Source organism: Hemiscyllium ocellatum, chromosome 43, assembly GCF_020745735.1.
Source record: "Hemiscyllium ocellatum isolate sHemOce1 chromosome 43, sHemOce1.pat.X.cur, whole genome shotgun sequence".
Lineage (NCBI taxonomy): Eukaryota > Metazoa > Chordata > Chondrichthyes > Orectolobiformes > Hemiscylliidae > Hemiscyllium > Hemiscyllium ocellatum.
This window is the reverse complement of record NC_083443.1, coordinates 26,047,053-26,074,606: the sequence shown is the minus strand read 5'-3', so window position 1 is coordinate 26,074,606 and position 27,554 is coordinate 26,047,053. Positions and strand designations below refer to the sequence as shown.

General features: G+C 42.6%; 1 protein-coding gene across 2 annotated transcripts; it reads left to right on the top strand.

Annotated features, from left to right (window-relative positions):
- The first annotated feature begins 2,245 nt into the window (after positions 1-2,245).
- LOC132834939 (2-hydroxyacylsphingosine 1-beta-galactosyltransferase-like) lies at positions 2,246-25,803 on the top strand. Of its 2 annotated transcripts, none has more exons than XM_060854108.1 (6): positions 2,246-2,636; positions 6,625-7,456; positions 20,332-20,471; positions 21,858-21,934; positions 23,973-24,192; positions 25,302-25,803. In XM_060854108.1, the coding sequence occupies exons 2-6, from the start codon at positions 6,626-6,628 to the stop codon at positions 25,627-25,629; spliced, it is 1,596 nt and encodes a 531-aa protein (XP_060710091.1). In that variant the 5' UTR covers positions 2,246-2,636; position 6,625; the 3' UTR covers positions 25,630-25,803. The 2 variants fall into 2 exon arrangements, with proteins under 2 accessions (XP_060710091.1, XP_060710090.1); XM_060854107.1 differs by having other exon boundaries at positions 2,247-2,526.
- Positions 25,804-27,554: the final 1,751 nt, after the last annotated feature.

Sequence of the window (27,554 nt, the reverse complement as noted above, 5' to 3'; positions counted from 1 at the left end):
CTGCTGGTGGTAAAGTCTGGAGGAATGGGCAATTGGAACAAATGAATGTGTGGCTGCAAAGGTCCCAAATCACAGGCTCCATTTCTGGAGAAGTTGGCATCTGTGCAATTGTGACAGATTGCTCCTGAATGGAAATAGGATCAATTGACATCCTTGAGAGGAGAGAGTGTTCTCATGCTGTTGGAGGTATTTTGCAAAGGGGATGAGATTCCAAGTGGAAGTACAATATGATGCGTTGACATCTTTGAAGAAAGAACATGTTTTTCTGGAAGGCAAAACATATCTCGTTATTTAGTAGGAGGAGATTGCGGGGGCCGTGACTTTAACTTAAAATCCTTTCTGACCACAGGAAAGGTACCAGAGAACTGGAGGGCAGATAACGTGGTTTCATTATTCAATAAAGGACTTATGGGACAGTGAGTCTGATGTCAGTCGGATTTAGGCACAGAAGTAATCTTGATGAGAGGTGAAGGATTGCATGGCTATGATGAGGAAATTATGTCTGACAGATTTGATTAAGTTTTTTGAGGAGGTGACCAGATATGCAGATGAGGGCTGTGCATTTGGTGTAGTCAATTTGGACTTCAGTAAGGCTTTTGATAAGGTGTTGCATGGGAAACTGGGCAAAAGCTCATGGGATCCAGAACAATTTGGCAAATTGAATTCAAGATTGGCTTAGTGGCAGGAAGCAGAGGATATGGTTGAAGATTGTTTTGGAATTGGAAGCCTGTGTTCAGTGGTATAGCACAGGGTTCAGTGCCGGTTGCCTTGCTGTTTGTTGTGTATATTAATGATTGAGATATGTGTAGGAGGCATGATCAGTAAGTTCATAGATGACATGAAAATTGATGGTGTGGTAAATCATGAGAGGAAGTCTTAGATGACAGGACAATGGGCAGAAAAAATAGCAATTGGAATTGAAAGAAGGGATACATTTTGGGAGGATTAACAAGGCAAGGGAATATGTGTTGAATAATAGGATGGTGAGAAGTACAGAGAATCAGGAGGACCTTGGTGAGCATATCCACAGATGCTTGAAGGCAACCGAACAATTAAATAAGGCCATTAGGAAGGCTTGTGGAATAATTGCTTTTATTCGTCAAAGCATTGAATACAAGAGCTGGGGGGGGGGTGTTATATTGAAGCTGCATATATTAGTTGAATGCTAGAACATTGTTCTGGTCATTGCACTGTAGGAAGGAAATGATTGCACGAGAGAGGATGTAGAGGAGATTCACCAAGATGGTGCCTAGGATGGGTGATTCAGCCATGAAGAGAGACTAGGTAGGCTGGAATTTGTTTCCTGAGAGTAGAGAAGGCTGGCAGGAGACAAGATTGAGCCATACAAAATTATGAAGGGCATATGTGAGGTGGGTATAAATGTTTCTCCTTAGTAGAGGAGTCAATAGCAAAGACTTAAGCTAAGGGGCAGGTGGTTTAAAAGAGATTGAAGAATTTTTTTTCACCCAGAGGCCAATGAGTATTTGGAATCTACTGCCTGAGAGGCTACTGGATATGTGAACCCTCCCAACATTTACAAAGTACTCTGATTGAACAGTTGAAACACCAAAGCATATGGCCCCTTTGCTAGAAAACAGGACTGGAGTAAATAGGTACTTGATGACCAGCATGGACTTTATGGGCCAAAGGGCCTCTTCCTGTGCTATAACACTACATGTTATGGGAACATCACCACCTACATCTTCTTCTCTTTAAGCCACTCACCATCCAACTTATCAACATCCCTTTCGTTTGGCTGGGTAAACGAAATATCCCTTCCATTGGGCATTGTGTGTCTGCCTACAACACCACCAACACCTTCTCAATCAGCAGCAGCTAGGGCAATAAAATGGGTCAACAAAGCATCTCTCGAAGAAGATTATTTATTTTATTCCTAAAAATCTTTATATACAGACACATAATTCGATTCTGTTCACAGTCTTTATATAGAACAAACAAACCCAAGGCATTCCTTACTTATACAAGACAATACCTGTGGAATTGGATATATGTTTATGTATTTTTTTCCCCCAAAAGTGCTTTGAGGAAGAGCTGCTGACACAAGGGACCGACTGTATCTCAATGTGGGTTGATCCCAGTTCGGGTGAGGTCAATTGTAATAGGTCAGGAATGAGGGGAGTGACTGAACCGTGTTGAAACTGTGAGCCATTTTCTTTTTGCTTCTGGTAATATCTGGCTTCATCTCAAATAAAACAAAACCTGAGGAATGTTGACAATTAAAGAAGTTCAACCATTTAAAATCCGAGGTGTATAATGAAGTTTCTATCGACAATGAGCCAGCAGTGAGTGTCTATAAATGGAAATGATACCATTGACAACTCTGTGTTGGAGAAATGTTTTTCCCGTTTGGCTGGTTTTAAGATTAGGGCGGAGCAAATAGATAGGAAGTGAAACCGGGTTGTGAAAAAAGTGCACACGCCTTTTAAATTCTCCAGATTAAATTCTTCGGTAAAAGGACACGCCGACAACTGGAAGCCTCACCGAACTGCTCAACACGGCCGGCAGGTAAAGAGTTTACTTATACTGCTGTGGGCAAAGACTACAACCTCTGTGTCTTTGAACAGGTTGTTGGGTTTTTAAACAAGGCAAAGGTCATCGAACAAGAAAAGCTCAAGGTAGGAAGCAGTTTGCGCTCATAATGGTTCGCATGTGACACAAAACAAGTTTTTGCAGCAAGGGGAGCCTCCAGTCATTGTGGCTGACTGCATTGTTCAACTGTAGATTATTTGCTTGTATCAAACTTTGTCTTCTAACCATGTGTTTATAAGAGACCAGTGACTCTTTAGTGCAGACTGAAAACACAAAATTAATCCGGTTCTAATTCACTGAAATACCTTGATCACGGCGTGCTGTGTCACAAACACCATACCTGAGCTGCCACTTACATCCTTACACGTTTTACTTGTTACCAAATGAGCAACCGTAGGACAGAAGCTGGGATTTAATTAGCGCCAGTCATGTCCCAATGTGCTTTGCATAACCATTGACTGCAGTGGAATTCTATTGTTGGAAAATTTTTGAATCAATTGTTGAGGAATTAATAGCAGAATATTTGGAAAGTTATAATTTTAAACCAGCAGAGGCAGCATGGTTTTAGCATAGAATCACTACAATCCAGGAGCAGACCATTCTGCCCAACAAGGCCATCATGATTCTCTGAAGAGCAACCACTTCAGATCCACTCCATTGCCTAGCCCTGCATTTCCCATGGCTAATCCAGTTAACCGGTTTCCTCCCACAGTCCAAAGATGTGCGGGTCAGGTAAATTGGCCATGCTAAATTGCCCGTAGTGTTAGGTAAGGGGTAAATGTATGGGTGGGTTGCGCTTCGGTGGGTTGGTGTGGACTTGTTGGGCCGAAGGGCCTGTTTCCACGCTGTAAGTAAGCTAATCTAATCTATGTGGGCAATTCAGCATGGTCAATCCACCTCACCAGCACATCTTTGGATTGTGGGAGAAAACTAGAGCACCCAGACGAAATGTGGACGCTGGGAGAATGTGCACGTAGACAGTTGCCCAAGGGTGGAATCGAACCCCAGTCTCTGGTGCTGTGAGGCAGCAGTGCTAACCGCTGAGCCACCGTGCCACCCGTCGTGAAAGAGAAATTGTACCTGACTATTTCATTAGAGTTTTTGTAGGATGTCTTAACCAGAATGTATAGAGAGGATGTAGTGATTGCAATGAGTGAGCCAGGTAGATGTCTTAAAATATGAGTTCCCTGATTGGGGCTGGTATAACCAGGGAGCCCTGGATGACAGATATAAATAAGAGTGTCAGAGGTTCCGTTCAGTCTGAGAGCTGGCTCTGATGAAGCTGCACCAGTGTCAAATACTAGGCATATGTAAATAAAGGGTGATTTGGTGACAGGATACAGGACGCTGTGGAGTTATTTCAGAGGAACCAGTAGATGTGCTGTATTTGGACTTCCAGAAGATGTTTGATGTCTCAACAGGTTAAATTTTAAGAGCCCACGGTGTTGGAGATAGTATAATGATATGGATAAAGAATTGGCTAATAGGCAGGAAACAGCGAGAGGGGTAAGGAGTTTATTTCCAGGTTAGCAACCTGTGACCAGTTGGGTTCCACAGGGATCAGTACTGGGACTACAATTGTTTACAATATATATTAATAACTTAAAGGAAGGAAGTGAATGTACTGCTGCCAAACTTGCAGATGACACAAAAATAGCTGTAAAGGCAGTTCTGAGAGGGATACAAACAATTGACAGAGGCATATTGGCAAATTAAGTAAGTGGACAAATTGAGAATAATTTGGGAGAGTATGATATTGTTCATTTTGGAAGAGAGAACGAAAGAACAGAATATTACTTATTACGTTTTGAGAAGATTTGTAGCTCAAGTTGATGTTCTAGCTGTGGGTTTACTCGCTGAGCTGGAAGGTTCATTTTCAGATGTTTTGTCACAATACCAGGCAACACCTTCAGTGACCTCACTGAAGATGTTACCGAGTATGGTGACGAAACGTCTGAAAATGAACCTTGCAGCAAGCAAACCTACATCCAGAATATTACTTTTAAATGGAGAAAAACAGCAGAAAGCTGCAACATGTGGGGAAATTGGACATGAAACACCGAAAGCTAGCACACATCAGGTAATCAGGAAGCCTAATGGAATGTTGGCAGTTATTTGAAGGAGGGTGGAGTATAAAAGCAGGGAAATCTTAACTGCAACTATACAAAGTGCCGGTCAGATCACATGGGAGAAATGTGAGCAGTTTTAGTCCCCTCATTTAAGAGTGATATAATTTCATTGGAGGCAGTTCACCGAAGATCCATTCAGATAATATCTGGAATGGAGCGATTGTCTTATGAGCAACAGCTGAACAGGCTGGGACTCCACTCAGTGGAATTTGGAAGAATGAGAGGTGCTCTCATTGAAACTTATTGGATTCTTAAAGGACTTGACAGTAAATGCTGACAGAGTACTTCCCCTCATTGGAGGGTCAGGGACCAGAGGGCATAGTCTCAGAATAAAGGGGTGCTAAATTAAGACTGAAATAAAGAGGAATTTATTCTCTCAGAGAATTGTGAATCTTGGGAACTCCTTGCTACACAGAGTGGGTGGCACGGTGGCTCAGTAGTTAGCAGTGCTGCCTCACAGCGCCAGAGACCCGGGTTCAATTACCACCTCAGGCGACTGACTGTGTGGAGTTTGCACGTTCTCCCTGTGTCTGCGTGGGTTTCCTCCGGGTGCTCCAGTTTCCTCCCACAGTCCAAAAATGTGCAGGTTAGCTGAATTGGCCATGCTAAATTGCCTGTAGTGTTAGGTGAAGGGGTAAGTGTAGGGGAATGGGTCTGGGTGTGTTGCGGGTCGGTGTGGACTTGTTGGGCCGAAGGGCCTGTTTCCACATTCTAAATAATTTAATCTAATCTTAAAAAAAACTGTTGGGTAGAGTTCTTGTGTATATTTAAAACCGTGACAGATAGATTCTTGATCACATGTTATGAGGAAAGGGCAGGAAAGTGGATGTGAGGAATGTCAGATCAGCCACGATCCCATTGAATGGCAGAGCAATCTCAAGGGGCCAAGTCGCCTACTCCGGTTCCTATTTTTTTTAGATTAGACTTACAGTGTGGAAACAGGCCCTTCGGCCCAACAAGTCCACACCGACCCGCCGAAGCGCAACCCACCCATACCCCTACATTTACCCCTTACCTAACACTACGGGCAATTTAGCATGGCCAATTCACCTGACCCGCACATCTTTGTGACTGTGGGAGGAAACCGGAGCACCCGGAGGAAACCCACGCAGACACGGGGAGAACGTGCAAACTCCACACAGTCAGTCGCCTGAGTCGGGAATTGAACCCGGGTCTACAGGCGCTGTGAGGCAGCAGTGCTAACCACTGTGCCACCGTGCCGCCCACATTTCTTATGGACAGCCAATTTATACACAGCTAGATCCCACAATCGGTTTTGAATGAATAATTCTGACAATTTTTTTTAAAAAAAGAGTGCAATGTGGCAAATAATTTGGGTTTGGCAACTGTGTGACCTAAATACCAGCAGACTGTGCCCCTTTAAGTAGCAAATGTAAGCTTTATTCTGTCTGCAATAGTGAAATAGTCCAAAGATCTGCAGGTTAGGTAGATTGGCCATGCTAAATTGCCCCACTGTGTCCAGGGATGTGCAGGCTAGGTGGACTAGCCATGGGAAATGTGGGGATAGGATAAGGGGTTGGGTTTTGGTCTTGGGGTGGGGGTGGGGGGGCGGCTGTTGGTGCAGACTTGATGGGCTAAATGGCCTCTTTCCACACTGCAGGGATTCCACGATTGGATGATAATGGCTTTCTTGTTCTGGGTCTGGAGTCACATACAGACTAGACCAGACCAGATGACGATGGCAAATTTCTTTCCGTAAAGGGCATTAGTGAACCAAATCTTTTTTACAAGCAACAGTGGTTACATAGATATCATTCGGCCAGTTTTTTGAGCAAAGTCAAATTTCACCATTTGCCATGGTGACAGATATAGTACTTGCCAGGAGTAGGTTGTTCAGTGCCTGTACATTAGTTGAAATGCCACATTTTGTGTGAAATATTTGTTAGCAGAGTCATTCTGCAGTGATTTTCTTGTTCTTTTCCAGAATGAAACTGTTATTCTTCACCATTTCACTCTTCATATTGACTTTGACCATCTTGAAGTCTTCCATAGCTGCTAAGATAATGGTGATCCCACCAATCATGTTTGAAAGTCATTTACAAATATTTAAAACACTCGCAAAGGCATTGCACGGGCAGGGGCATGAGATGGTCATTGTAGCATCGAAAGGCCGGGAGATCGAGGAATCTCCTTATTACAGGTTTCAGAAATATCCCGGCCTGTTCACTTCTCAAACTGCCGATGACTTCCTCCAGGAGAAAATGAAGAACATCTTCTCAGGGAAGTTGACAGCGCTGGAACTCTTTGGCATTTTGGACAGTTATACAGCAAACTGTGACCAGATGTTGGGCAACCGGGATCTGGAGAACCGGCTCAGGAAAGAACAATTTGACCTGCTCCTGGTTGATCCCAATGAAATGTGCGGCTACGTATTCGCTGAAATCCTGGGCGTGAAGCATGTTACGTTTTCCACTGGGCTGTGGTTCCCGGCAGAGCTCGGTGCCCCTTCCCCGGTTTCCTATGTTCCAGAATTTAACTCCCTGATGACCGATCGGATGAGTTTCCTGGAGCGTGCTTGGAACAGTTTGATCTACGTGGTCAGCAGAGTGGGCACCAGGTGCGCCGTCCTCCCTAAGTACGATGCAATTCTGCAGAAGCACAGGGCTAAACCGTCCAGATCCATGTTGGAGGTGGTCCAGGCTTCAAGCGTTTTCCTTCTCTGCACTGACATAGCGCTGGAGTTTCCCAGGCCAAGTCTACCAAACATTGTCTTTGTGGGAGGGATCCTCACGAGGCATGCAAACCCCTTGCTGGAGGTAAGTCGTACAGTTCCGCCCTTAACTAAAAGTATCCTTAGTCAAACACCACAGAAACAGACCCTTCAGTCCAAGTAGTCCATGCCGAACATAATCCCAAACTAAGCTAATCCCAACCCATCGCCTGCTCCTGGCCCATATCCCTCCAATCTTTCATATTCATGTACTTATCCAAATGTCTTTTAAATGTTATAATTGTACTGACATCACTTCTCAGCACTAACTGTCAAAACTGCTTATTTGAAAGTGTGGAAGGGGGAGGCAATAGTCTAATGGTAATATTGGTGGACTGTTAATCCAGCAACTCAGACAATGCTCTGGGGACCTGGTTTCAAATGCTACCACAGCAGATGGTGGAATTTTGAATATAATTTTTAGAAAAAATCTGGAGTTAAGAGTTTAATGATGACCATTAATTGATTGTTGGAACAACCCATCTGGTTCACTAATGTACTTTTGGGAAGACCTGGTCTGACCTATATGTGACTCTGGGCCCATAGCAATGTGGTTGACTCTTAACTGTACCCTGAAGGGGCATGCAATAACCGTGTGGCCCAGCCAGCAATGCCCTTATCCTGTGAATGAATAAAAGAAAAATCCCACGCGCTGAAGAGTTTAAATCTGTTTGAGTAGTAACTGCAAGGAGCACAGATGTGAAGAAATTAGACCAGGGAAGGATTGAAAACAATTTAGTGGCAAAGTCAACAGGAAAGGAAATAGTGAGCAGCTCTGTGAAGACATCACCTTGACAGGCCGGTGAGGTTTGGTGTCAACATTAGAAGATATTGCGGATTTAACTTTTTTTTTAATGAACTATGGAAATGTAGAAAAGCTGGTGGGTGAGAAAGCTTAAGTGTTTAAATGGTTGAAAAGTGGGTGTAGTATGAGGCAATAAAGTGAATAAAGATAGATTCAGAGGAGGTATAGTGGTGACAGGATGTCTATGGGCTCTCTGGTTCAGATCTAAGGTTGTTGAACTTGATCTTTGAGGTTTTAAACTGAACAGTGAGGGAAGGGAGCCAGATATTGAGGCGAGGATTGTGGGATTCATGAGTCTGAAGAAGAAAGCTGTGATGAGCAAGTATTGAAAATCCTCAGGGGAGTAAACACATTTTATGTGTGGTCTGTTCATAGACTGGGCCTAAAGAATGCCTCTGTTCAGTTTGCAAGCATGACTCCAGTCGTTCTCACTCTCCCGCTGATATCTCTGTCCTTGGCACAGTATCAGTGAAACTCAGTATCAGTGAAACTTGAGGATAGCACCTCTAATTACTGAGGCACTTTTCAGCTTTCTAGACTCAGCACTGAGTTTATCAATTTCAGATTGACGATCCCCTGCTTTTAAAGTTGAGACAAGGTAGGTGTGTAGTTTGTTGGAAACCAATATTGCAAATGAAAGTTGACACAGGAAGATCAGGTGGTGTTTACAGGGGTAAACAATTCTTGTTTAATGGATCTGTAACTCATCTGAACTCTGAAACTGAAGGGTTTAGAAACAGCGACTTGGAGAGGCGCAGTAATATATGACGAGGAGGCGGTAGATATACAGAAATAAAACCAGAAAATGTGGAGGATTTAAAAAAAGCAAAAAAACGCTTAAGGCCTGTGGCCTTTCATCAGAACCAGGAGAAGTGAGAAATGTGATAGGTTTTCAGCAAGGGGTGACTGTGACAATGGCAATGGGAAGGTCTGTGATGACAGAGAAGATGAGAGAGAGAGATAGTGAGGTAGAAGCATTAGTCCTCCATGGGCTAAGGGAATGGGTAAGGGGGCAGAACAAAAGGGCTGTCTGGAGCAAGTGTGCTACTGATTGAAAGTGAAAAATAAGAGAAAAATCAAAACAGGCAAACTGGGGTCAGCAGTTTAGGATCTGAAATTCATGAACTCGATCTTGAATATAGAAAGCTGCAAGAGGCCTCATGGTAATTGAAGCCTCACTCGGGCTTAAACTGAGCTTCATCGAAACAGTGCAGGGGACAGAGATATCAGCGTGAGAGATTGATGGAGAGTTACAATGACTGGAAGTGCGGGATTACGCTTGCAAACTGAATGGAAGTATTCCTTATATCCTCTCAGTATTGAGAAGACTACGCCTTGTGAGCAGAGAATACAGTTGACTAAATTGATAATCCATGTAAACTGTTGCTTCTGTTAGAAATAAGGGGCCTCAGAAGGTGAAGAGCGAGGAAGCGAAACATATCTCCTGTATTTGCATGGAAAGACGCTGTGGGATGGTGTGACGGGAATGATTGAGGAGCAGACCAGGATGTCACAAAGGAAACTGTCCCTCTCTGAGTGCTGAAAGGGAAGGGGGAAAATATGTTTGTTCGTAGCATCACATGACAGTTGGTGGAAATGGTGGAAAATTTATGCATTGAATACAGAGACAGGTGGAGGTGAAAAGTGAGGGCAAGTGAACGTAGTTCTTGGTGGGAGGGGAAGGGGTGACAGAAGTGCAGGAAATGTAGGAGACACAATTGGAAGCCCTGGCCACCACCTCAGCATTTCTGAGATGATTGACTGATTGATTGACTTCCTCATTAAAAGATTATCTTGTCCAGCATGGTCAATAAGTGATTTGAAAAGACAATCATTGGTTTCATAGTGAAACACTGAGTCAAAGCTGAGCAAATCTTCAGACAATGATTAATGTTGGATACTGTTCATAGGGAGGCCTTATAAATACCAAGATGCATTGTAAATTCATAAAGCTATTATCAGGGAGAATTGATAAGTTTGGGTATTTCCCAGTAGAATGGAGAATGTTAAGAGGGTAACCTAATAGAGGCCTTCGGGATTATAGTGACAATGAAATATGTCTTGATGGATTGTTCCCACTGGCAGGTTGCTATAGTCATGACACAGCATAGAGAGGAAATCAGAAAATACTTTTGTGAACAGAACTTGCTGTTTCCCTCGCTAGCTACATAGACAATGTTGGTGTTGTACTGGAACATTGACCCGACTGATGTGGAAAATTGTCCAGGTATGACCTTTTATACAGAAAGCAAAACAAATCCAACCTTGCCAATTACCTCCCTAGCTGAATACTCTTGATCATTAGTAAAGTAATGGAAGGTATCATCAGTGGTGTTAATCAAGCAGTACCTGCTCAGCAATAACTTACTCAGTGACGCCCCAGTTTGGGTTCTGCCAGGGCTACTCAGGTCCAGACCTCATTACAGCCTTGGTTCAAAACATAGACAAAAGAGCTGAATTCCAGAAAGCAAGTGAGAGTGACAGCCCTTGACATAAGGTTGCATTTGATTGAACATGGCATCAAGGAACCCTAGCAAAACTGGAATCAATGAGTATCAGGTGGCAAACTCTCTAGTGGTTGTAGTAATACCTAACACATAGGAAGATGGTCATGATTGTTGGAGGTCAGTTATCTCAGCTGCAGGAGTTCCTCGGGATTGTGCCATCTTTGGCTGCTTCTCCAATGATCTCCCTTCCGTCATAAGGTCAGATGTGAGAATGTTTAACACCAATCATGACTCCTCGAGGGCAGACCATGACGAAATGCAGGAGGGCCTGAACAACATCCAGGCTTGGAAGTAAATCACCCATTCCTTCAATGCCACTCGGTGAAGATTCTGGAATTCCCTCCCTGACAACATTGTGTGTATACCTATAGCAAATTCTCTGCAGTGGTTCAAGAAGGTAGCTCATTCCCACCACCTCCTCAAGGGCAGCTAGGAATGGCTAATAAGTGCTAACCCTGCCAGTGATTTGGTTGTTTCTTTTTAAATTGGAATTATCTGCCCAGGGCTTTGCTTTTTAACTAAGGCTCATAAGTTCATTTGGAAAAGAGTCAGATGAGTGTTTTCCCACTGTTTCGAATGGGTTAGTAATTTTCTCCAATGGAGCTGCTGATATTTTGGCGAGTGAACATTGCATTTTAGGACAGGGAGTTCCATACATTGTAACAAAATATTGAGGAAACCTCAAGGTGGGGTGTCAATATATGGGAAAGGGTCTGTCATGCAAACTCATTTGCTACATTGCTATAAGATCATCGATTAACTGGTCATAATTACCACTGTCTGCTCACATAAGGGGTCAAAATTAAAGTGGTGCTGGAAGAGCACCTTCATCAGGGAAGGGCCTTTGTCCAAAACGTCGATTTTCCTGGTTCTCGGATGCTGCCTGACCTGCTGTGCTTTTCCAGCACAACTCTAATCTTGATTCTCATCTCCAGCATCTGCAGTACCCACTTCTGCCTTGTTCACACATGGAGCGTAAAGATGACTAAAGTGAAATCTGACCTAAACAAGGTAACATTTACTAATGGCCAGACCACTTGACAGTGCTTTGATTTCCATAAGTCTGTCCAGTCATTCACGACTAAGAATGCATTCCTGTCTGACCTTCCATATACTTGAGGTTATCCAAAACCTTGTAGGAGCAAATTTACTGCAGATATTGGAATCTGTACTGAAAACGAAAACGCTGGAGATCACAGCGGCTCAGGGCAGCATCGATGGAGAGACAGCAAGCTAACGGTTTGAATCATGATAACTCTTCATCAGGGCTCCATAATCTTGTTGCCCTTGTCCTCTTTCGGGCTAACATCTGTTCACACGTCACCCTGTGTTCACTGACACTAGCTTGCAGTTAAGCAATTCACATTTTTTTTTGATATTATTATAGTTTTATCTTTGTTTTCAACTGCTTATCTCTGTAAACCTTGTTAGCTCCACAATCCTTTTGATATGCTTGTGTTAATCTAACCTCTGACTTCTTGAGCATGCCCTATTTTTAATGCTCTGTCTACAGTGGCAGTACTTTCAGTTATTTCGGTATAAATTCACTACCTGGCTTTATTCTTTCAAAGTTAAAAACCACACAACAAAGGCGATACAGTGGCTCCGTGGTTAGCACTGCTACCTCACAGCACCAGGGTCCCAGGTTCAATTCCAGCCTCTGGTGACTGTGTATGTGTAGAGTTTGCACATTCTCCCCTTGTCTGCGTGGGATTCCTCCAGGTGCTCTGGTTTCCGCCCACAGTTCAAAGATGTGCAGGTTAGGTGAATTGGCCACGCTAAATTGCCCATAGTGTTAGGTACATTAGCCAGAGGGAAATGGGTCTGGGTGGGTTACTGTTCGAAGGGTCGGTGTGGGCTTGTTGGGCCAAAGGACCTGTCTCCACACTGTAGGGAATCTAATCTAAAACAGGTATAGTCCAACAGGTTTATTTAGAAGTACTAGCTTTCAGAGCACTTCGAAAGCTAGTGCTTCCAAATAAACCTGTTGGACTATAACCTGGTGTTGTGATTTTCAACTTTGTCCACCCCAGTCCAACACCAGAACCTCCACATCATGGCTACCATTGACGCCACCAATACTTACTCTTTCAAGACACACTTTAGCACTCTCTACCACTTTTAACAAACTTTGTGATATCTAACCTAAGACCCTAGGTTACAAATTTTCTGTATAATGCCCTGTGAAAAGTTCTTTGTCTTTAAGATTGCTTTGAAAGCTTCCATTTTTCTTATCATTTGCCAACTGTATATTTCTTCGTGGGATGTGGGTGTCGCTAGCTGGGCCAACATTGATTACCCATCCCTGATTGCTACTTGAACCTGATTGATTACCCATCCCTGATTGCTACTTGAACCTGATTGATTACCCATCCCTGATTGCTACTTGAACTGAGTGGCACTGCAGAGGATGATTAAGACTCGATTGTAGTGCTGTGGGTCTGGAGTCACGTGAAGGCCAGTAAGGACCTTGCTTAAAGAAAGTTAGTGAACCAAATGGGTTTCTTTAACCATTGACCACTGTTGCGATTTTGGCCAGCTTTTATTCCCAGATTCTCAGAGTCCCTGCAGTGCAGAAAGAGGCCATTCAACCCATCAATTCTTCCCCAACCCTATAGGAGAGCGTCCCATCCAGACCCAACTCCTGCTCCTATCTCCATAACCCTTAGTTTACCATAGCTAATCTATCTAGTCTGCATATCCCTGGATACTACAGGGCAATATAACATGGTCAATCCACCTCAGCTTTTCATCAGTTCACAATTCACCAGTTGCCGTTGTGGGATTTGAACTTGCGTCTCGCTTTATGGTTGCCATGCTAACCAGCCAACAGACTGGTACTGTTTACCCAGCAGAGATCTGTGACAGTGTGTGGAGACAGTGTATCCAGGCAATCAGTAGCAGTAATGAATTCAAGTGGATTATAACAGGGATTCGAGTGGTTTAAAAGTCCCATCCAGAAGAGAGGACAAATTACAAAATGGGTTAATATTTTATTTTTCCTCAGCGCCTCTAAATCAGAGCTTTGCTCACTTGTAACAGTTAAGTGACTCACTGATGGAACAAACAATAATTGAAGTCAAACGGCAGCTTTGTCAAGTTAATACTTGTACAGTTCCAAGGTGGTGCCAGGGTCAGATCCAGAGAGATGAGTGGCAATTTACAATATATAACACCAATATACTGAAGCTGCCTTCACACATGTACTGCTTATTAGACCAAAAACCCATTTAAAATTGATTCTATAATGATTTAATTGTCAGACGTTAGTAGTTTTGCAAATAAATACAGAAGAACGCAATTTTAAATTTTCTGTTTACGGTTTGTGAGGTCTCGTACATAAAACTACCATTTGACATGGCACTCTCAATATTGAAACAACAATCTTGGGAGAACAGTGAAATTAGAACTCGCGCTTGTACAAAGTTGTACTTCACAGAGGGGTGGGGGTTAAGAAGTACAGCTTGGTTCACTGAGTGTTTTGCTTTTCCTTTATCTGCATTCATACATGGAGAATCCCTTAGGTTGTCAGGTTCTGGGAGGCAGCCAGCTGATGGTGGTGTAAACCAGCTCATGCTGCCTGTGTGGATCATCCTCTGATAGACTGTCACTAACTCCCGAGGCAATTCCTGATGGGGGATGGGTATCGTGGCCTACGTATCATTTAGTGAGGGTGTTCAGCTCCTGGGTTGAACCACTTGAGGCTATTTCCAGCCTCCCCTCTGCTATGTTTCCACCCTGCTGTAGCTTACTGAAAATGCTGTGATTGCTTCCCAGTTGCGTCCAGGAGAACAGGCAGTAAAAGCAAGCGTGGTTGGGAGAGTTGGCAATTAAAATAGTGGTGATGTTGGAGGTCTAACATGAACGGAAAATTTTCTATGCATATCATTTCTGATGTCAGAACAAGACGCACCAATCTTTTCCCAGGAGCTTTGCAATTAACATCTGTGTCTCTCTCAGAAGGTACACAACTAGTTTTTTTTTAATGCAATTCATTCATAGGGATGTGGGTGTTCATGGCTGTTCCAGCATTTATTGCCCATCCCTAACTGCCCAGAGGGCCTTAGACAGAGGTCAAAGGGCAAGTGTAACTACTACTGTGATTGTTTGGGAAGGTGCCATTGAGTGTGATGGAGTTGATCAGGGTGTTACTGGCTACAAGAATAACATTAGGATAGCTATTTTCTCCAGATTTTAACTGAATTCACATTTCTTCATCATTTCACCCATGATAGGAATTTGAACCCATTAACCTCGGGTTCTGGATTACTGGCCTAGTGACATAGTTAACATACCACTAACAGAAAAGCTCAACGGCATCTGTGGAGAGAAATCAGAGTTAACATTTCAAAGTTTAAAAAGTCATACAACACCAGGTAATAGTCCAACAGGTTTATTTGGAAAGACTAGCTTTCAGAGCGCTGCTCTTTCATCAAGTGGTTGTGGAGTATAAAATCTTAAGACACAGAATTCATAGCAAAAGTTTACAGTGTGATGTAACTGAAATGACTTCTTGAAAGAGACCTGGATTGTTTGTTAAGTCTCTCATCTTTTAGAATGACCATGCTGGTTTCAATTCTTTCATATATAAATCCCATAACTTTAAAGAAAAAGTTACATTCTCAAGTGAACTTTAACAATAGGTGCCATGTCAGCTCAGATAATGCATTGAAGACAGAGTCTGCCTGTCTGTATCCCAATGTTCAGACTGATTCTATTTCTAAAAAAAGGATTTGCAGAATCTTACATGGATTCATGCAGTTTTTGAGCAAAATAAAATGTAATGCTGCAAGTACAAAATCACCCCACAAACCTGACCTGTGGGAATATGTATCTGGGGTGGTGTGAGTGTCTGTGAGAGTGTGTGTGTGAATGTAAAGGGGTGTACGTCTTTGAGAGGGTGCATGTGTGGGTATGAGTGTGGGGGGTGTATATGTGAGCATATGAGAGAGGGTCTGTGTGAGTCTACGGGTCTGTAGGTGTGTGCGTGTGTGTGCATGCGTTCGCACACGCATGTTCTTGTGTGTGAGTGTGTAGTGCAGTGGGGTCACCTATAATGTGACATGAACCCAAGGTCCTGGTTGAGGCCATCTCCAAGGGTAACAAACTTGATTATGAGTTTCTGGTCGGCTACTTTGCGGCATTGCCTATTCCAAAGTCCGCCTTGGAGGACAGTCACCCAAAGGTGTAAGATCAAATGTCCCAGACTGCTGAAGTGTTCCCAACTGAGAGGGAACACTCCTTCCTGGTGATTGTTGTGTAGTGTCCATTCATCCGTTGGCGTAGCCTCTGCTTGGTCTCACAAATGTACCATGCCTCAGGGTATCCTTACCTTCAGCGAATGTAATAGACAAAGTTGGCTAAGTCGCATGAATACCTGCTGCGTACATGATGGGTGGTGTCCCCCAGTGTAATGGTGGTATTCACGTTGACACTTTGACACGTCTTGCAGCGTCAGCTGTGACAGGGTTGTATACTGTTGTCCTGAAAGGTGGGCAATGATCTGTTTGGTGGTTGTTCAAAGATGAGAAGTGGAGGCGTGGGGAAGGTCTTGGCGAGGCGCTCATACTCATTGATAATGTGTTGTCAGCTGCGAAGAACATGGTGTAGATTTTCAGCTCCTGGGAAGTACTGGACAACGAAGGGTACCCTGTCGGTTACAGCACGTATCTGTCTCCTGAGGAGGTCATTACTATTTCTCACTGGAACTGGCGGTCGATGAGTTGAGCATTGTACCCTGTTCTTATGAGGGCATCCTTGAGTTCTTCCAATTGCCAGTCACGTTCCTCCTCATCTGAATAGATCCTGTGTATGCGTAGGGCTTGTCCATAGGGGATGGCTGTTTTAATGTGTTTCAAGTGGAAACTGGAGAAGTGTAGCAGCGTGTTGATATTTTGTGTAGCAACGTTTTGAGTCATAGACTGATATAACAGGGAAACAGACCCTTTGGTCCAACTTGTCTATGCTGATTAGATATCCTAACCTAATGTAGTTCCATTTGCCATCGTTTGGCCCATATCCCTCTAAACCCTTCCTGTTCATGTACTTATCCAAATGCCTTTTAAATGTTGTAATTGTACCAGCCTCCACCACTTCCTCTGGCAGCTCATTCCATACACACACCACCCTCTGCGTGAAAAAGTTTCACTTAGATCCCTTTAAACCTTTCCCCTCTCACCTTGAACCTATGCCCCTCTAGTTTTGGATTTCCCCTATCTCAGGGAAAAGACTTTGGCCGAATGACCGTTCCTCAGAACATTAGCATACCTGTGCCGAATGTCATACTGTACAACTGCGTAAATTATACTAAAATAGTTTTACAAAAGTAAATGGAATTTTGATGCTTCCTTTACCGATACCAGAGGCAAGCAGTTCCCGGGTGGCAAGTGAAGTGCCAGTAGCAGCAGCAGGAATTCCGTAAGCTCTGTACATCTGTTCGTGTTGTGGAATAGTTATTGTAGCTGGCAGATAACCCCAACTGCTAAATACAGCCCAGAATAACCATTGCTTTGGGTGTATCACAACAGGACCACCCAGGAAAACTGCATACATTTATAGATGATAATGCACCAGTCACAATATAATGCACACACTGGCAGATTTGTTCTTTAATGGATTTGGGGAAGGGTGTGTGTGTCTGTGTTGGTTGGGGTGCAGGAAGGTGAGGTATGATGTGGAATCTACTTTGCAGGGTGAAGAGTGGTACTAGTCGAGGGTGGGAAGGAGCAGAGTATAGATGTGAATAATTCATTAAGGGTGCAGCTCAGATAGAGCGAGAAGTGAATAAAACACAGTATCTAGACTTTACTAGTAGGGGCACTGATTATAAGAATTGAACCCATAAAAGACACAAGCTAGACCTCATCTCAAGCATCGTAGACAATTCCGGGCGCCATACTTTATTAAAGATGTGAATGCCTTTGCAGACAATGCCAAAGGAGATTACAAGAATAGCTTTAGGAATGCGAAATGTCAGTTATGAAGATAAATTTGAGTTGTTGTTTTTTCAAGACAGGAGAAGAGGAGATATGATTTAAGTTTTCCAAGTTACATGGAGGTGGACAGAGTCGACAGGGAGAAACGTTTCCTACTTACAGGACTATCGAGAACCAGCGATAGTTCTTAAAACTTTTTCACAGCAAGTAATCGAGGTCTGGGATGCGCTGACTGGATTTTTGGTGGAGGGAGGCATCAGATGAGATCAGATGATTGTTTCTGTTTAAATAATGAGTAAAGTTGCTGGGGAAAAGCTGGAGATTGACACTAAGTCAAAATGCTCAGAGACATAAGGGCCAAATAGCGGCCTCATGCACAATAACAATCCTTCTGTGATTCTGTGGTGTCTGTCATAATCAGCTTTTGAATAATAACCACTGGCAGCTTGTTGCCACTAACTGATTTGTATGGCAAAGACTCTGTTGTTGAAAGCAAAATGCATGATAGCAACCAGATAAACATAACAGTGTCAAAGATGTTAATAAAAGACTGGGCTGACCAAAGGGTACACAGGTCATCAGGAGGTCTTGAGTGAGCTATTCTGTCATATCCCTACCTAAGCCATCATGATATCATCAGATTGGGAGGACCGTAATGCAGTTTCCAATACTGACCCATTCAGAATCATAACCGTACACAGCATGCAATACGGGGGAAGGTAGAGAATTCTAAAAAGGGAGCTTGGGCTGTTTTTCAGCTGTTCTAGAGGCAAGTCTGAAAGATGAGATTTGAAAGACCACATTTCAAGTTGATCCCTCAATGATTTAGTTACATGGGACTATCAGGATTGCAAACAGGTTGAAAGGGCACAAGGAAATATGACTTAATTTAATCCTTTGTTTAAAATTGCGGTCAGCAATTTTGAATCTACCTTCTCAAGGTCATCATTCACCAATCTGGCCTCTGGTATTGTCTGAAATAATAGATTTTACAAGTTAGCAGCAATGAAAATGATTTAGCAAAGGACAAAAGTATGGAACGGACAAGCCTGGAGAAAGGTAGGAGAACACAAGGAAAAATGTAGCTGCAAAGGATGGATAGAACAGACTCACAGAGTCGATTTGAGGACAACAAGCAGAACCGAGGGGGAAGCTGGCTCCACATACCTGCTGAGGCTAAAAACAAATGTTGTGTTCCCCTTCAATCAAGCAGGAAAAAAAAAATTTAAATAATAATATTAAGTCACATCCTGTTTTGTTGACAGGGAAAATATTAATTAGCAAAATATGAAGCATTAACAATTGCATCTCAGCAGATTTTCAATATTATTAGCTGTATTAATTTGCAAGTCAAGTACCTGCATGATGATTGTTTGGGATCCTTTCTATGTGCTAGTTGGGGCTCAATGCTTATTTAGAGGGGGTGCACTGTTAAAGGGACCACCTGTAAGTTGTAGAAAGGGCAGTGCATTCAACTTGTTTCAGTTTGCAACCAGAAGTGCTGAGCCTGGCTCATCTTGCCTCCACAGGCTCAGTACTTCCCCAGCTCTAAAGGTCAAAAAAGTTTAATTCAGTATTTGAGACATTTGAACCTTCCAGAGTCCTGACTGACCACAGTTCATTAATTGTGTGAAGTTGAAACTCAAGATCCTAAATTTGAGTGAAAATTAGGCCAGATAAATGTTGCAGATCTGTTATCACTTTGCCAGCTTCAGGCACTAGATAAGCACGTTCTCCCCGTGTCTGCGTGGGTTTCCTCCGGGTGCTCCGGTTTCCTCCCACAGTCACAAAGATGTGCAGGTCAGGTGAATTGACCATGCTAAATTGCCCGTAGTGTTAGGTAGGGGTATGGGTGGGTTGCGCTTCGGCGGGTCGGTGTGGACTTGTTGGGCCGAAGGGCCTGTTTCCACACTAAGTCTAATCTAATCTAATCTAAAGTTTCACTTCTCTGGTGCTCCTTGAAGTAGGATTGTCAAAGGAAAGATACTGAAAATGTGTTGCTGGTTAAAGCACAGCAGGTTAGGCAGCATCCGAGGAACAGGTGTGCTTTAACCAGCAACACATTTTCAGCTCTGATCTCCAGCATCTGCAAACCTCACTTTTTACTTAAAGGAAAGATACTCTTGTGCGTGCGCACACAACCTTTTCAGAATCAAAACATTTCCTAGCCAATGAAGCATGCTTTGAAGTGCAGTCATTGTTGTCACAGGAGAAATAACCACCAATTGGTGCTCAGCAAACTCTCTCAAAATTTCCAATTTGTAATATGACCAGACAAGGTTTTTGTTTGGTGATGTTGGCTGAGGGATGAAGATTGGCCAGAATGTGGAGGCTACCTCCCCTGTTCTTCAAGATATTGCCGCAGGACCTTTTACATGCACCAGAACAGGCAGATTGGTTCAGCATCTTATATGAACTCATTGATAGTGCAATGCCAAGTGAGTGTCAGCTTTGACTGTTGAGCTCTAGCTCTAGAGCAAAGCTTGAACCAGAATGTTGTGACTTCGCCATGAGTGCTATTGACCGAGCTCTGAGCAGCAGGTGTTTAGTTTTGGGGGGAGGATTGCAATTCACAATCGGTGGGGAAAACCAGAAAAAAAAATCTGAACCAACTAGCAGATGTAGGCTGCTTGGTATCTGAAGTCATCCATCTAATTTACCTTTTTGTTTGAAGGACCTGGCCACCTGGGTGGAAGGTGCACCTGACGGAGTTGTGGTGGTCTCTTTTGGTGCTGGAGTCAAATATCTTTCAGATAACCTGACAGAAAAACTAGCAGCTGCTTTTGCTCGGTTACCACAGAAAGTTCTCTGGAGGTAAGGACACAGAGCTTTGCTAAACTGTTAGCAAAATATCAAAAAGCATATTTTTAAGAAGTCGAAGGGGTACAAATTTCATAAGTATTGGTATTAAACTTCAATTGACCAGGCGGAATAGTAATATTGGACTTTATATTATTAACTGCACCTCCCTTGCGAAGTTAACTACCAAGGACAAAATGGAAACATCACCTCCAAGTTTTCTCAATATTTGACTATATAGCTCGGTTTCAGTATTGCTGGACTATTACACTGAAATTCCTTATCAAAAGCCATTAATACAAGGACTTCAGCAATACAAGAACCACCAGTCCCGTGCCCCTTTGGGGATTTTTTATGTTGAAGAAACCTCGCAAATGTGGAACAACAGCAGGTTGTTGAACATCTTGGCCTGCTACACCAATTGCACAATGTTCCTCCATACCACCTGCCCTGTGTAGCTCTACTTGTCCTGATACTGTCACCGCCAATTGTCTTAGCACTCATAGCTTTGTAGGGGAAATACAAGATTCTTTATTCATTCATGGGTTGAAGGCGTCGCTGATTAGGCAGCAGCATTTATCCATACCTAATTACCCAGAGGGCAGTTAAGAGTCAACCACATTACTGTTGGTCTGGATGACGTGTAACTCCAGACCTGGTAAGGATGGCAGATTCCTTCCCTAAAGGAAATTAGTGAACCACATGGGCTTTTCCCAGTGATTCCAGACTTCGGACAACATGGTGCGAAAACACACTTCCTGCTTTCCTGCAATTTCCCTAATTGTCCCCAAGGAAATATAGTTTGTCTGCCCTAAGCATTTTAAACATCTCAATCAGCACATCCTTCAAGCTCTCTATATATTTCCAATGCAAGCCATTGGAACCTCTTCTCTTGTTTTCGCACTCCAGTCTGGATAACGTTCTAGTGAAACTCAGTCCCTTCAAGCCCTATATCTTTTGCCTGTCACAGCTCACAGCTGAGGTGTAGTCTGACCAAAGCAATGTGCTGCTCCAATATTGTGGTTTTACAGGAGCATTTAAAAATCCTTGTTGAGATGGAAGACCTGGGGGAAACCACAGCAGAATGTATTGCGGAAACTGTGGTTCTGGTGTGATTCCTGTTGACTTTAAGAGCAAAGGTGACTTTCCTACATTGGAGGAAGGAAAATAAGATGACTATTCAAAGTGGGTTATCTTTCCACTTTCCAGCAAATCAATTCAAAAGCAGACCACCTAGAGTCTAGAGATGTACAGCATGGAAAATCTGGTGTTCTGGACCTCACATTCTCTTTCAAATAACTGAATACATAGTTTGGTGCCCTTTCTGGCAATTTGATATTTTTTTCCCAGGAATTGAAGAGCAAGTGTAGCAACAGTAACTGCAATCTTTTCAATCCTTAGGTTTTTTGGGAAAAGGCCAAGCTCCTTGGGAAACAATACAAAGCTGATGGAGTGGATACCACAGAATGACTTGTTGGGTATGTGTCAACAGACTTGAAATAATAGTGCATTACAGGTGGAAGTTTAAAAATTGTTAAAGATTGGAAGAAAATCAAGTATTTTAATAAGACTGGATTGGAAATTATAATGGATGAATTTTGAAACAGTCCACAAAACCCAAAATGAAAACAGAAATTGCTGAAAAAGCTCAGCAGGTCTGACAGCGTCTGTGGAGAGAAATCAGAGTTAACATTTTGGGTAATGTGACCCTTCCTCAGAATACTAAAACCTACAGACCTCTAAGGGACAGGCATCTCCTTCCTCTCAGCACTCTCACACAGGTATCCTTATTTTTAAAATGCTGTATGCAATTAAGAGATTGTTCTAATAATCTTTAAGAACCTCCTGATTTTATCAGAAGTCAGCCAGTTGCCTCAATGCTAGGAACTTGGATACAGAACTGGCTCAGAGGTAGAAGACAGAGGGTGGTGGTGAAGGTTGTTTTTCAGACTGGAGGCCTGTGACCAGTGGAGTGCCACAAGGATCGGTGCTGGGCCCTCTACTTTTTATCATATACATAAATGATTTGGATGCGAGCATAAGAGGTACAATTAATAAGTTTGCAGATGACACCAAATTGGAGGTGTAGTGGATAGCAAAGAGGGTTACCTCAGATTACAACAGGATCTGGACCAGATGGGCCAATGGGCTGAGAAGTGGCAGATGGAGTTTAATTCAAATAAATGCGAGATGCTGCATTTTGGGAAAGCAAATCTTATCAGGACTTATACACCTTAATGGTAAGGTCCTAGGGAGTGTTGCTGAACACAGAGACCTTGGAGTGCATGTTCATAGCTCCTTGAAAGTGGAATCACAGGTAGATAGGATAGTGAAGAAGGCATTTGGTATGCTTTCCTTTATTGGTCAGAATATTGAGTACAGAAGTTGGGAGGTCATGTTGTGGCTGTACAGGACATTGGTTAGGCCATTGTTGGAATATCGCGTGCAATTCTGGTCTCCTTCCTATCGGAAAGATGTTGTGAAACTTGAAAGAGTTCAGAAAAGATTTACAAGGATGTTGCCAGGGTTGGAGGATCTGAGCTACAAGGAGAGGCTGAACAGGCTGGGGCTGTTTTCCCTGGAGCGTCAGAGGCTGAGGGGTGACCTTATAGAGGTTTATAAAATTGAGGGGCATGGATAGGATAAATAGACAAAGTCTTTTCCCTGGGGTCGGGGAGTCCAGAACTAAAGGGCATAGGTTTAGGGTGAGAGGAGAAAGATATGAGAGAGACCTAAGGGGCAACTTTTTCATGCAGAGGGTGGTATGTGTATGGAATGAGCTGCCAGAGGATGTGGTGGAGGCTGTTACAATTGCAACTTTTAAGAGCCATTTGGATGGGTATATGAATAGGAAGAGTTTGGAGGGATATGGGTTGGGTGCTGGCAGATGGGACTAGATTGGGTTGGGATGTCTGGTCGGTGTAGACGGGTTGGACTGAAGGGTCTGTTTCCATGCTGTACATCTCTATGACTAGTAGTTTGAAAGCAGGTATAATAAAACTGATGTGCCAAGTAGGCACTAAGCTAGTGGCTGGAGAGAGTCAAGCTAAGTTCTTCCCTCAATGGAGACTATCACTACAACATTGATTCTCTTAGAACATTAGGACTAGGTGCAGGAGTAGTCCATCTGGCCCTTCAAGCCTGCTCCGCCATTCAATAAGGTCATGGCTGATCTTTTTCATGGCCTCGGCTCCATTAATCTGCCCTCTCTCAAAATTTTAAATCCCTTACTGTTCAAAACATTATCTTAGCTTTAATAATATTTATTGAGGAAGCCTCAACTTCACTGCGCAGGAAATTCTACAGATTCTCAACCCTGTCTGGGTGAAGAAGTTCTTTCTCAATTCGGTCCTAAATCTGCTCCCCCTAACTTTGAGGCTATGCCCTCTGGTCTGAGTTTCACCCGCCAGTGGAAACATCTTATTTCTATCTTAGCTTTCCCTTCATAATTTTATATGTTTCTATAAGATTTCTCCCACCCCATTTCGAAATAAACTTAAAGTTTATTTGTTCTAGGTCATCCGAACGTAAAGGCATTTTTAAGCCATGGAGGTTTGAATGGCATCTATGAGTCCATATACCATGGTGTACCAGTGGTAGGAATTCCATTCTTTGGAGACCATTATGACATCATGACGAGAGTTCATGCTAAAGGAATGGGGATTTTTCTATCCTGGAAAGCTATGACTGAGGAGGACATTTATCAAGCTATTATCACAGTGACCATGGATCCGAGGTAAGAAATAAGTATCACAGAATAGCGTGGTCTGGAAGGGAGCCAATCACTTTCTCCCCACCCCCACTCTCCCCTAGCTTATCTCTCCACGCTTCAGGCTCACTGGCCTTTATTCCTGATGAAGGGCTTTTGCCCAAAACGTAGATTTCGCTGCACTTTGGATGCTGCCTGAACTGCTGTGCTCTTCTAGCACCACTAATCCAAAATCTGGTTTCCAGCATCAATTGTTTTTACCTCTTTTATACTCAGCTCAAGCAGCCTATACTAGCTCTTCTGGGCAATCCAGTTAGCTCGACTGTATCTCAGAAAGCCCTTTGAATTAATGGATCCACTATTTGCATGATAGTGGTTTAAGCAGTTTATGTGAATGTGCTGCAACAGCTTGTTGATACAGTGCTTCTAATCTAATAACATACTGAGGTACTTCACGAAAGCATAATAAAGCAAACATTGACAGCATATGACAGGGATTATAGGTTAATAAGCAAAAGCTTAGTCAAAGATGATCAAGGGCACAGCTTCCCTGAATGGAGGACAAGCTTAGGCAGCAATAGCCACCATGAAGTTTCAGTTCTCCTCTCTTGCTGTCCATGCTGTCATAAATCTTCAGCCCCAACCTCTCACCTCACTGACTGTTTAAGACCATTTTCTTCACAATGGTATCACCTGAGGTGAAAAGCTGTTTCAATGAGTGTCTTAAAGGAGGTTAGTGAGAGAGAAAAGTGGTTCAAGCAAGGATTTTCCAGAGTTCTAATCCACTGCAACTGAAGGCAAGGCCACAACAAGTGAACTGATTAAAATCAGGGATGTTCAATACACCAGAATTAGGAATGCCGATTTGCATGTTGAGACTGATTACAGAGGAGTATGTGGTCAGTTGGTGAGTTTATACACATACATATAGGAGCCACTGTAGGCCAGAGAGTACAAGAGTGATTACTCAGGCAGCACAATTTTGCAAAAATCTCAGGGTTTACAGAAGGCAGAACTTTGGTCTCAGAAGTGTGCTGGAGCAGTCAATTATGGTTGCAACAAAGGCACAGTAAGGGGGTCTATGGCAAAATTTCAAAATTAAAAAGTTAATTCAGTGAGTTTGCTCTGATTTCTAGGTACAAGGCGCAGGCAATGTATTTATCCAAATTGCATCATGACCAGCCTCTCCATCCAGTGAACCGTACAATCTACTGGCTGGACTATGTTCTACGGCACAATGGAGCAGCACATCTGCGCCCCAGCATGTATGACATGTTCTTCTACCAGTATTACATGCTCGATGTAATCGCTTTGTTTGCTGTGTGCGCAATATTATTTGGTTATTGTTTCTTGAAAATGGTGAAGAAACTGAAAGGAAGTATTTTGCCAAAGGTTAAAAGCAGTCATACGCAGAATGGCATTCCAAATAGAAAGACGGCATCAGAAAGCAAAAAGCGAAAATAAATCATTGTACCGATCCTATCAGGTTACTATGGGAACTAGTACCTAACTGGCTTTTTTTTTACACTTGAAACTTAGTTGAATTATTTTGATAACTGAAATGTAATGTGAGGTTTTAAGCCACAAATGTGATTTCTACTGACTTTTTATATGTATAATAAAGATCTATCTTTATAATTTGGTATGAATCTGTGTGTATAGTAGAGATTATACAGATGATATAAGAGCTAAAATCATATGGTATGTGTTTACTTGGAATTACTGTATGCAGTATTATTCCCCATGGTGCCTAGTCTAAATTCTTGTACATCCGTGATGACAACAAGTCCCGTGCTTCGAGAAGGCACCAGTTATTTCTTTCCCAAACCCATATCTGGATTCAATAAGAATTAATAAAGGTGCAAATTAGGTGGCTACATAACTTCCCTAAAGGACACTAATGAATCAGATTTATTAGTCGACAGTTATTTTTCTAGTATTTGTTTTTTATGATAATCAATGAATGGTTTCTACTTGAACTCTCAATAGTGGGGTTTCCAAACCAGGACCATATCATATTCCACAAATATATCTAGTTTTGCCTTCTGTAAATTAATTTGTCTGCACAAACTTAACCAGACTAGCTCATGTACACTTGGGTGCATACATTAGCTTTCTTCACAAGGTCTTGACTAACACTTCAGCGTTGGATGACATGCACCTTCTGGAGAGCATAAAATTGATGTGAATGAGGAAAAAAAACAGTCCACTGCAAATAATTGATATTGCTAATGGACAGCTAGTTTGGAGAAGGGGAAACCACAAGAGGTAGTTTTTGATTGATACAATCTCCATGGAGGAAGTCTATGAATAATGGAAAGGTGTCACTATAATAAAGATCCCTAACAATAAGTCTGAAAATCACTGATTATAAAGTTTCCCAAATGTATCCATTCCCTAGTCAGAAGATAGTGTGCTGATTAGTGAAGGCTCACTTCAATCAAATCTTGCTTCTATTGGCAAAATACCACTTTATGAAGCAGAATGATCACTTCCCAGCAGAAAGTTTATTACTCTTTTGCTCCCTGTGACTAGTCTGTTCAGACAAATAGAGGGAACAAATTTTGCATTTCACAGAGCCTATTAACAGGACTGTATTAGCAGGTGTCAGGTTTTGTTCTCTTGCTAGTGTTTCTATAAGTAACAAAAATCATCATTTAAAATCACACTTCATGCCTGGTTAAGCCATTTGAGGGACAAATTGAGAGCTCCTCAAAAATCAAAAGCATAACTCAAGTCTTTAACATAGTGTGAAATAGTGATCCAAATTTTATCCAGCATGTTTAACAGGACAAGTGTAAGCAATTCAGAAATCTTGGCAATGAATCCAGCAAACCAGTGTTCTACTCTATGTCAGCCAAATTAAGCTCAGTTTAAAGTCTGGGAATCTTAAAGTTAGCACTTTTTTTCTTGGGAATTTTGAAAATTTTACATATTTTATAATGCTAGTGGGCAGATTGTTAAAAGGACATGAGGGGCAACTTTTTATACAGAGTGTGGTCTGTGTGTGTGGAATGAACTGCCAGAGAAAGTGGTAGATGAAGGTATCGTTACTATGTTTAAAAGATATTTGAATAAGTTTACGAATAGAAAAGGTTTGGAGAGATATGGGCCAAGTGTAGACAGGTGGGATGAGTTTAATTTGGGAACATAGCATGGATTTGTTGAAAGTGTCTGTTTCATGCTGTACGACTATGAAAATATTGATTCTGTAAATATTCAAGATTTGGAGACGCCGGTGTTGGACTGGGGAGGGCAAAGTTAAAAAATAATAACACCAGGTTATAGTCCAACAGGTTGATTTGGAAGCACTAGCTTTCGGAGCGCTACTCCTTCATCAGGTGGTTGAGCAGCGCTCCAAAAGCTAGCGCTTACGATTAACTTTGTAA

Excerpts from the sequence above, each read along its gene's own strand:
- LOC132834939 (XM_060854108.1), top strand. The coding sequence starts at position 6,626 with ATGAAACTGTTATTCTTCACCATTTCACTCTTCATATTGACTTTGACC. Across the intron at positions 7,457-20,331 it reads ATGCAAACCCCTTGCTGGAG|GACCTGGCCACCTGGGTGGA; the intron begins GTAAGTCGTACA and ends TTTTGTTTGAAG. Across the intron at positions 21,935-23,972 it reads ACCACAGAATGACTTGTTGG|GTCATCCGAACGTAAAGGCA; the intron begins GTATGTGTCAAC and ends TATTTGTTCTAG.